Source organism: Pollachius pollachius, assembly GCF_949987615.1.
Source record: "Pollachius pollachius genome assembly, chromosome: 5".
Taxonomy (NCBI): domain Eukaryota; kingdom Metazoa; phylum Chordata; class Actinopteri; order Gadiformes; family Gadidae; genus Pollachius; species Pollachius pollachius.
Genome location: NC_136938.1, coordinates 16571495 through 16582212, shown reverse-complemented (window position 1 = coordinate 16582212; position 10718 = coordinate 16571495). Strand labels below are relative to the sequence as shown.

At 46.8% G+C, this 10718-nt stretch overlaps 1 protein-coding gene across 1 annotated transcript in view; it reads right to left on the bottom strand.

Annotated features, from left to right (window-relative positions):
* Positions 1–10718, bottom strand: part of fbn1 (fibrillin 1) — a 62295-nt gene that overhangs the window by 12411 nt on the left and 39166 nt on the right. Inside the window, exons 33-49 of the mRNA XM_079736786.1 lie at positions 10045–10167; positions 9416–9538; positions 8925–9050; positions 8341–8463; positions 7807–7929; positions 7209–7376; positions 6755–6823; positions 6416–6541; positions 5100–5222; positions 4697–4855; positions 4343–4414; positions 4089–4214; positions 3703–3825; positions 2344–2469; positions 1713–1829; positions 1452–1577; positions 1225–1344 (exon numbers count right to left, since the gene is read on the bottom strand). Coding sequence (XP_079592912.1) covers positions 1225–1344; positions 1452–1577; positions 1713–1829; positions 2344–2469; positions 3703–3825; positions 4089–4214; positions 4343–4414; positions 4697–4855; positions 5100–5222; positions 6416–6541; positions 6755–6823; positions 7209–7376; positions 7807–7929; positions 8341–8463; positions 8925–9050; positions 9416–9538; positions 10045–10167 — 2073 coding nt within the window. The remainder of the gene's footprint in view (positions 1–1224; positions 1345–1451; positions 1578–1712; positions 1830–2343; positions 2470–3702; positions 3826–4088; positions 4215–4342; positions 4415–4696; positions 4856–5099; positions 5223–6415; positions 6542–6754; positions 6824–7208; positions 7377–7806; positions 7930–8340; positions 8464–8924; positions 9051–9415; positions 9539–10044; positions 10168–10718) is intronic.

Sequence of the window (10718 nt, the reverse complement as noted above, 5' to 3'; positions counted from 1 at the left end):
GTGCTTTGCCCTAAAGTAGGGAATCTACGGTAGATGATTGATGTGGTTGCATTGTATTGTTCTACTGTCGGCTTAAGTTTAAGTGCCCAAATGAGAGACATTGTCATTATTCAAATACATGTACAAAAACAACATTGTATACAAAGTTTACCGACTTGTGTTGGGTTTAAACTTATCACAGAGCTTCTGTAAACAGTGTGAGGTGAAAATGTTGGTGCATGGCTTGGCTGGTATGGGGATGGTGTAAATCGAGCGCAGTACAAAGCCGTATCTTTGATCCATATGTCGGAGCAGCCTGTTATTAACCATCTGGGTCTAATTCAACAAGTATCTCATCACACTCAAAAAGGACTACGACTTCTTGTGGGTGTTTGGGATTAACGGCGCTGGTGTGCATCCGTCATAAAGTGCAGCTGCTGCCGGTCGGGTTAGCAGAATGTGTGTCTGCCTGGTCTTCCTCATCGTCCTCCTCCTCTTCATACTCCTCCTGCTCACTCTGCTTCCAGGAACCGATTCCCAGGCCAGAGGTCGGCCCAGCATCTCCTCCCCGAGCTCAAAGGCTGCCCAAACAACTCAAGTGGCCTGGTTTATCCCCCCCTCGCTCCACTCCGACATGTGAGGAGATGATGTGTAGGATGGAAGGATGGACGAGAAGATGATGACGTTAAAAGGGAATGAATGGAGGTTGTATTCAAAACTCTTCTGGTAAACCAGGACATTGAGTCTGGAGTGGGATTATGGTTGAGTTGTTGGGTTGTGTGTGTGTGTGTGTGTGTGTGTGTGTGTGTGTGTGTGTGTGTGTGTGTGTGTGTGTGTGTGTGTGTGTGTATGGGTGTGTGTGGGTGTTTGTGTGTCTTAGTAGTAGGGGGGGTATCACACCTCATCCATTACCATTTTCCAGGTGTTAAACCATTTTGCAGCTTAAGGAAAAGCCAAAAGCAGGAATAGTAAGCCCAACAAAGAGCTATAGAGAACAGAACGGAACTATGAAACTATGGAGCTATGGAGCTACTGAACTATGGGGCAATGGAGCTATGGTGAGATGGAGCTAGGGGGCTATGGAGCGGCGGAGCTATGGAGCTAGGGAGTTAGGGAACTATGGGACTGTGGCGCAACGAGGCCAGAGAGCGATGGAGTTATGGAACGATGGAGCGATGAAGTGACGGAGCTACGAAGCTAGGGAGCTGGGGAGCAATGGAGCGATGGAGCTATAGAGCGCATTACCTTCGCAGGTCTCCTCATGCAGGTAGTAGCCTGCTGGACAGATGCACCTGTAGGATCCGTCCAGGTTGACGCAGACCCCTACGCCGCAGGTCCCAGGGTTTACCGCACACTCGTTGATATCTGAACAAAGAACACACACACGTCCCAAACCACTCGGTTAACACAACGATAAGGCCAAAAGACGAAGGGTTCTTCATATGAGTTGGTCGGCTGAGGCGTCACCGTACCATTGCAGACCCGTCCGTCGGCAGAGAGTTCGTATCCGTCTCCACACACGCAGTAGAAGGTCCCCACGGTGTTGAGACACTGGCCGTTCCGGCACAGCCCTCTCTGTACTCCGCACTCGTCGACGTCTGACAACAAGCATCACACACAAAGCGTGTCACAAAGCCTGAATCAATACGGCTGGGATTCTGTTACTCTCAAACAGCTCTCCACGTCTCCATTTCTTTTTTCCCCCACACACACAAACACACACACACACACACCTATGCAGTCGTGGTTGTGTGAGTTCTCGAACCCCGGGTAGCAGAGGCAGTTGTATGAGCCCACGGTGTTCTTACACGTCCCGTTGCCGCAAGCCTGCTTCTCACACTCGTCGATGTCTGGAAACACACAATTAAATGAAAGTGTTTGTTGAATGACTCACTATTTAGTAAACAGTGTGACAGGCAAACGTTGCTTGCTTCGGTTTCTCGAGGCTAACCCAGGACACCGAACAATAGCAGCATCAAGGCAACAGCATCTGGTTATTCCATTAGCTGTGGACATGATTTACACAGGAAGGTCAAGCAAAGGCTCTAGGTAGAGATATACCGCGCAGATACAAGAAATCACAGGAGTTTTCTTTTGCTAAAAACCTTGTACAACAGACGAGCAAACTTGAAGTTCCCTAGGAATTAAGACTGTTTTGCCTATTTAACTTCAAATGAACTGTGGCAAAGATACTACACAGACTACAATGCAGGACTTTTATGCACTGAAAAATGAGATGTGACATTTGGAGTATTTCAGTACAACCATCTGTGTTTCTATTATATGCGGGAAATGTATGCGGAAAATGCAGAGGACATGTCTGATAACCGCTAAATGACTAGAGGGATCCTAAAGTCAACTCACCGATACACATGGAGCCATCCGTGGTGGTTTTAAAGCCATTGGGACAGATGCAGCGGTAGCTTCCAAGCGTATCAATGCACTGGCCAGGACTGCACACACCAGAGTTCTCAAGACACTCATTGCGATCTGGGAACAAGGTACAGGGACAGTTACTCACGGTAGACCTTACAGATTAATGAACACTTTTCTGACAATAAATCAATGAAAATTAAAAATGTCACTCCACTGACTGAAATTGTGAATACTACATTCCAAAGGCAATGACCACTGTTCATTCTAGCCTCTTATTAGCCGCTCTCTTGACATAACCGTTACTGAAGTAAAAAGCAACTATGTAACATTACCAATTTGATGTTCTGTTTTGTTGCTCTAAAGTCCCTGAAAATTTAGGAACTAACCAACTATTGGCTTATTGCTACTTTTAGGTCATAGCACATTTGACTCTGACTAACGTCTGAATATGTCGAAAATGACAGTCCTTAATGTGCACGAATAGAGGAATCCAGGAGAGGTTACGGGGAACGCTGATTAAAGATGTATGGCTCAGTATCACAGGAGTCCTGTCCAGATTGTTTCAATCGCAGAGCAAGGTGTTAAGACTCTCAGCTCATAAAACAGCCATCAGTTTATCCCTGCAACACATGATATGCATTTTCACAATGTCCCCTCCTTCAGAGCTAGCGCTACTACAGCACCGCAGCTCTTTCCCGAGCTGTGGCTGTCAGGCAGCTCCCACTCATGTCCATTCAGCTAAGCACACGTTAGGAATGTTTGGATCACCACGTGTCACCTCATTCAGCTCAACAGGCTAAACAAAGCTCATCTGGCTAGAGCGTGCAGGAGATGGGGTTCTTGTTCACATTAAACACCCTTGGGTGATCTTATGTAGGGGATATCTACCACCGGAGTGTTTACAAATACAAACTGTGTGTGTTTGTGTGTGTGTTTGTTTGTCAATTACCCTTAAAATTACATCAATCAAATCTGTATATTTAATTTCTTCAATGCTATGTTAGATCATTTGTTAAATTAAACCTGTATCAAAATTAAAGACAATTTCACAGATTGTTGAAAATGTTTCACCCATCTTCAATACAGTTCCTGCCGCTAACAAGATTGAATCGCCCTTATTGACAATAAAACGTGTCTCCTTTGGTTCAACTGCAACCTGTTACATTTATTTACATACACATCAACACACACACAGACACACTACTTGCAGGAGGTCGCTGTTGGCACAAAACATTACAACATTACTTCTGAGATGCTTTCATCCATAGCTAGAGGCAGTGAAACAAAGGTGGGCAATGAAATCGGTGGTCAAACGACTCGTCCGATAGTAAACCCCTGTAACCTTACCCATACACTGTCCCGAGGAGGTGAAGCGATAGCCAGTCTTGCACTCGCAACGATAGCTCCCCGGCATATTCAGACAGGCTGCGTTCTGCTGGCAAACTGGACCATTCTGGCATTCATCGATGTCTAGCCAAGGAAGGGAAGGGAGGAGGTATGAAAAGCTTAACCAAGGAAAAATGCTCTGTCTATAACTTTCGTTGTTAACGACTTTGTTGCTGGCAGATAGCTGCTTGATCCGTGTGTGTTCAGTTGAGTGAGACTAAACACAACCCTGAGCAGTTTTTATTGAATTATAATCATAATAATATTTCATTGCTTTAAAATAGCGCTTTTCAAGGCACTCAAAGCGCTTCCCATAGTGAGATTGTGTGTGTGTTAGGGGAGGTTACCTTCACAGACTAGCATCTTGTTGTTGTAGACGAAGCCCAGGGGACACTCGCACCTGAAACTCCCGACCATGTTGATGCAGAGGCCATTCTCGCAGACGCCCGGGATCTGCCGGCACTCGTCGATGTCTGACACGAGGATGGGGGGGAGAGGAAGAGGAGGAGGAAGAAGAGGAGGAAGGAGAGTCAACGCTCAACAGAACCGTTCTCTTCTCCACACGGCGAGGCCTAGCGGGACAAGAGAGGTGGAGGCTCACCGATGACTTGTCCAGTGTAGATGTCTATGTAGTATCCCGGCCTCACGCTGCCGCATAGACTGAGGAACTCATCTGGATCAAGGATAAAACAAAGCCGGTATCTGGCAGGAGTTCACTCTCATCAGCAAGCTCGCAACACACTCGACTAATTGTTCATTTAAGCTGAATAGTTATTTTTATTGACAAACTGCAGGTAGTAGAACAATATTTATGTGCAATGTAATTCTTTTAAACACAGGTAAAACAACTTGTGCCTTCGGGTGTGTGTGTGTGTGTGTGTGTGTGTGTGTGTGTGTGTGTGTGTGTGTGTGTGTGTGTGTGTGTGTGTGTGTGTGTGTGTGTGTGTAAACATACTAGTGCTGGGAACAGGACACTGCTCGCAGGGTTTGTTCCAGGCGCGGCCAATGTTGTAGGAGCAGCAGCACATCTTCTTTGTCATGTTGAAGGTCAGCTCCGCATCACATGTGGCGTTGTCCGTGTAGAAGTTCCTGTAGCAGTAGCTCTTCCTCATGTCTGTTTGTGAGTATGCGAGTTTGTGTGTGTGTGTGTGTGTGTGTGTGTGTGTGTGTGTGTGTGTGTTTGTGTGTGTGTGTGTGTGTGTGTGTGTGTGTGTGTGTGTGTGGATAAAAGGCAGAGGTTATCACGGGACCACATAGTCTGCAGTTTGTACCAAACAAACACACAAACACACACACACATACACACATGCGCGCCACAAACAGACACAACCATTCCACCATGAGCCCCCAACACTCACCCATGCAGTTGTTTCCTCCGTTGACCTGCATGTAATCCACGGGGCAGATGCAGGTGTAGTTCCCTATGGTGTTGTAACACTGGCCTGGGCCGCAGATGCCCAGGTTCTGACACTCATTCACATCTGAGGAGAGCAGAGGAGAGGAGTTTTAGGAATATCTTTCAGCACTCCTTTTCTTTTGACAGGACCAATGCTGTGTCTGCTCTTCCTCTGTGTAAACGTTTCTGCTGGTGCTTTCAGACACACACAGCTGAGCATTTTCTAGCTGTCCATCCCTCTTATTGTCAACCCCGGCACCCACTAAACCCCCATCCCATCCCATCCCATCCCCGACCCCCTTCCCCGACCTCATCATCGCCTCCACATCCCATACCTCTGGTTTATAATCATGTCTTCTGTCCTGTGCTTGCTCTTCACCTCTTTCTTTTGACCTCCCTCCATCCATCCATTCCCCCCCCCCCCCCCCTGCTTTCTGAGATCCTGCACAGGGTCACACCCCAAACCACATCAGAGACACACATTCTTCTGGACATCTCTCTCTCTCTCTCTCTCTCTCTCTCTCTCCCTCCCTCTCCCTCTCCTCTCTCTCTCTCTCTCTCTCTCTCTCTCTCTCTCTCTCTCTCTCTCTCTCTGTCTTGTCTCTGGCTTCGTCCCCATTGTGTTCAGACAGATGGGAAGCAAAGTGAAGGAGACAGGAACTGAACCAAGCATGCCCCTCTTCCACTGAATGTTGAGTCATTTCTCTGTTCAGATATACAGAGAAATGTGTGTTTTTCACACACGCTCCCTATTCTTCTGGAACTTATTGAACACAGGCCTTGGTCGGGGCTGGACACAATTTCCTGTCTACTCGCACTTCCAAGGGCTGAAAAGGAAGAGGTGACCTCTGTGTGTGTGTTTGTGTGTGTGTGTGTGTGTGTGTGTGTGTGTGTGTGTGTGTGTATGGGTGAAGGTGCGTATTTGTTTGTTTGTGTTTTTGTGAGTTTGTGTGTGCGTGAGTGTGTGTGTGTTTGTGTGTGCTTGCGTATGTTTGTGCATGGGTACATCTTTGTGGGTGTTTGTGTGTGTCTGTGTTTCTGTGTGTGTGTGTGTTTGTGTGTGTTTTTATGTGCTTGCGTGTGTTTGTGCATGTGTGCATCTTTGTGGGTGTTTTTTGTGTGCGTGTTTGAGTGTGTCTGTGCGTGTGTGTGTGTTTCTGCGTGTACGTGTGTGAGAAGGGAATTCATGCCTCTGAGTGAACTTTGTACATTCCATTTGAATACACAACTACACAACATGTATGTAGAATGTAGCACATGTCGGTGTGTTATTCGAACCTTCACAGACTCTGGTCTCAGCGTTGAGTGAGTAGCCTCTGGGACATTCACACTGGAAGCTGCCAAAGGTGTTGATGCAATTTCCTCCCTGGCACAGTCCTGGTAGCTCCTGGCATTCGTTTATATCTGCAATCGAGAAATAGCCCAACTCAGTGTGTGTGTGTGTCTGCATGTGTGCCTTAAAGGACATGACTGAGGCATAGAAACAAAAAGAATCAAAGTAATACCTACACACAATCAAACAGATACACAGCGAAACACATACAAACACACACGCTGTACACTTGCACACAAACACACACTCACACACACTTACACAATGACCTGGAGTTGTCCTACCTTCAAGGATGACAGTGATGGGGTTTGGTCTGAATCCCTCTCCCCCGGGACACAGAGTCCTGTATTGTGCTGGATGACAAGACACAGAATCAGACCACATGAAGCCAAGACCACAAAGACCTCTTTACTGACACTTTACTACATCTTGAAGATGGTGGAGTGGTGAAAGGATTAAATGGATTGCATTCGATTAAGCTTATTTTTTCTGCACAATTTGTCTCTTTACAATGCAAGCTTTGTTACTGAAAAAACTCAAACACTCTAATAATATAATACTCAACTAACTGAACTGCTTAAATAATTTAAATTTAAATAACTCAAATACTGAAATAACTCCAAATAACTAAAATACTCAAATTCTAGTTGTGTTGCTTTGTGCTAAGAAACATGGCAACAGTGGCCCCAACGGAAGGGTACTTGATAGAAAGCAGTGTGCTGTGTTGGGTCCACTCACTGGAGTTGACCAGGGGACAGGATTCACACGGGTTCCCCCAGGCCTGACCCAGGGAGCAGCAGCAGGACGCCTTGGACACCCCGACTCCAATCTCGTTGGAACATTCCAGGCTCTCCGAAGCATCGCCGCGGGAATGCACATCTATGAAGCAGCTCCCCGAGCGCGTGTCTGCAGAGGTGCATCCGTACACATGCACGCACACACACGCACGCACACACACACACACACACACACACACACACACACACACACACACACACACACACACACACACACACACACACACACACACACACACACACACACACACAGACACACACACAAAATCACACATACATACACAAACACACACACACACAAAATCACACATACATACATACACAAACACACACACACAAGCACATACAAACACACACACATGTACACACACACGCATGTGTACACACACATGCGCACACACAAGTGACACATGGGGAGATGCACTTGTTAAAAACACACATACTCATATGTGTGACATAATGAAATACATATATATATACACACACACACACACAAATTCTTAGCAAGGGTTTGAGAGATATCAACTGTCCTGCCGCACCTACACAGCCCATCCGGGTGGGGTTGAGTTGGAAGTCTGGTGCGCACTGACAGTCGTAGTTGCCAGGGGTGTTGATGCAGACTCCATTCATGCAGAAGTTGGGGTCAGCACACTCATCCACATCTAAGAAACACACAAGGCCAGCCGGCCAATCATTATTTTGCATTTCACCCAGCAAATGACCAGGGGCAAAGGTATTAAAGTGGATAAAAATGACATGGTGTGTATGTGGGTGTTGGTGTGCACCTGTTGGTGTGCACCTGTGTGTGTGTGTGTGTGGGGGGGGGGGGGGGGGGGGGGGGGGGGGGGGGGGGGGGGGGGGGGGGGGAGTTTTTCCATGTCTTTCCGAGTTATGTCATCATATTTGCCACGATTCCATTGCAATAGGAGGAGTAGTAGCCAAGAGTTTTACTTCTTCATTTCCCTAGCAAGTGGATGCTCATCTCTATTGTTAGTCAACCATTTTGTTTTAAATACAATTTTGCAGCAAAGAAATGGTAAAGAAAACAGGGCTATGGTTTTGACAGCAGTTACCTGTGCAGTTGCCCCCGCTCCGATCCAGTTCATAGCCTGTGTTGCATTCACATCGGAACAGTCCTGGAATGTTCCGGCACCGTCCGTTGACGCAGATGTCGGAAAACGTACATTCATCGATATCTGTACAGGGTTGATGAGGAAAGAAAAGAAGAAAGAAAGACAGACAGATAGACAGAGAGCCCCAGCTGTGAGCGATTAGTGGATCCTGGGACGAAAGTGGAAAGTTGGCAGGCAGTGATAGGAAGTGCACGTAGCACACCTCAAATGAGGAACAATTTGCCTGGAGACATCCAGGCATAAACACACACGTACACACACACAAACAAAAACTCTCAAATACACATCAAACCCAGATAAATGATAGGACCATGCTCTTCCACCTCATTAGGCTTGTCACGTGTCCAGTCTCTCACAGACGACCTGTTCAACAGTACTTTGCATGAACACGTCACCATACACACATACTCTCCTCACAGGGCCGGATCACAGCAAGTACATGAGACTGACGCGAAAGAGCCACACTCATCCCTCAGCCCGCGGGTTGAGGTTGTCCGGAGTGGGCCTTCCCGGGATGGTCTTACCCGTGCAGGCCTTGCCGTCGAGCGCGGGTATGAATCCCATGTCACATTCACAGCGGTAGCCCCCGGGGAGGTTGAGGCAGTGGCCGCTCTCACACAGGTTCCCGTTATCTGCACACTCGTCACTGTCTGCGAAACACAAAAACCCGGCTCCATTCACAAACGTTTCCTCCTGATCTACTGTGTATCTTTGCATTCTACTATCTTACCTGTTTGCATGTAGATAACGTATCTACACTTGCATGCATGTGTGTGTGTGTGTGTGTGCGTGTGTGTGTGTGTGTGTGTGTGTGTGTGTGTGCGTGTGAGTATGTGGTTTTGAATGGCCGTGAGGGTGACTCACGGCCACAGATGAAAGGGACTACAGATGAAAAATAGTTTTTTAACTAAATCTGGTGCATTTCTATGTCCGATGTAATGGCCATGTTGATTTATGCACACTGTCCCTTTTAAATAAATAAATAAATAAATAAAATAAATAGACCCGGTTTGACCTGAACAGTGAAACCCATCTCCAGAGAATCCTTCCTTGCACACGCAGCGGTAGGAGCCCATGGTATTCATGCACTCTGCTTGGTTGTTGCACATGTGGGTCCCATTGGAGCATTCATCCAGGTCTGAAACACAACAGAACTTGGATTTATATCAATCCATGATGATGACTTTCCACAAACACCGTCCATCTTCGACATGAATGAAGCAGAGAGCATACTTCAAATAAAGTCTATTTATTTTCTGCTGGCCGAGACTGGAGTCCCTTGCAGGCGCACTTGTTTTATGCTCAATGCGGTTTCAGTTCGGTCACTGAATGTTGCATTACTTAAGACCGGTGGGGTCTCCCTGGAGACAAAGTAATCAGATCAAAATAAATCACGCCTTGCTTTTCTGACATAACCACACGCAATGATCCCATTGCCATCATTTGCGGTGTTTCAGCGAGTTACAAAACCTTGGTGTTGCAAGAAATGCAACAAAATGAGTTTGTCGAGGTGAGCATTTGTTATGTTTTCTCCGCAGTCACGTCATTTTGCTCCTAACAACCTCACCAGTCTTCTTTTCCCTGTGACCGCATGCATGCTGACCGCTTTGGGGGGCTCCCCTGAGCCTATCAGGCCTCGCTTACCTGTGCATTTGAGTCCATCGCCGACCCAGCCTGGGGCACAGGTGCACTTGAAGCTTCCGGCCGAGTTGGTGCACGTGGCGTGGTTGTCACAGTTATGGGCTCCGATCTCACACTCGTTGATGTCTGAGCAAGAGAAACGTGAGGAACAGACAAGACTCAATTAAAAATGGAAAGGGCGATGGCTGAGATTCTATCTTAATAGGTGGATGGAAACCGCTGGAAAGCATGATTATGTTTGGTTTGTGTCTTGACAAAACATTAGGCAGCACTATAGTCATATAACACAGCAGGGTTCTATTTGTTTAGCCTCTTGAGACCATCATTGTTAACTTGCGATTTCACATTCTGTCTCTCTCTACAAATCAATCTTGCCTCAAGCCTGTTGAATGCCTCTTCCACAAAGTAAAACATTATAGGACCAATCTGCGCTCAGGGGAGGGAGTTTCAGTTCACGATCAACATGGAGCGCCACAGTCTGCTGGATTGAAAAAACAATGGCGGCACCTATCAGGCAGGCTTTTCTCAGAGGAGTATACGCTTTTGGTTTATTTCCAACCAACTAGGAAAGAGCACTGCTTAATTATTTAAACTGATTAGATGGGGTTTTAAGAACAATGTAGGACGACGGCCATATGGGAAATGAATTGCTGCCCAGCGAAGGCCAGATTGATATT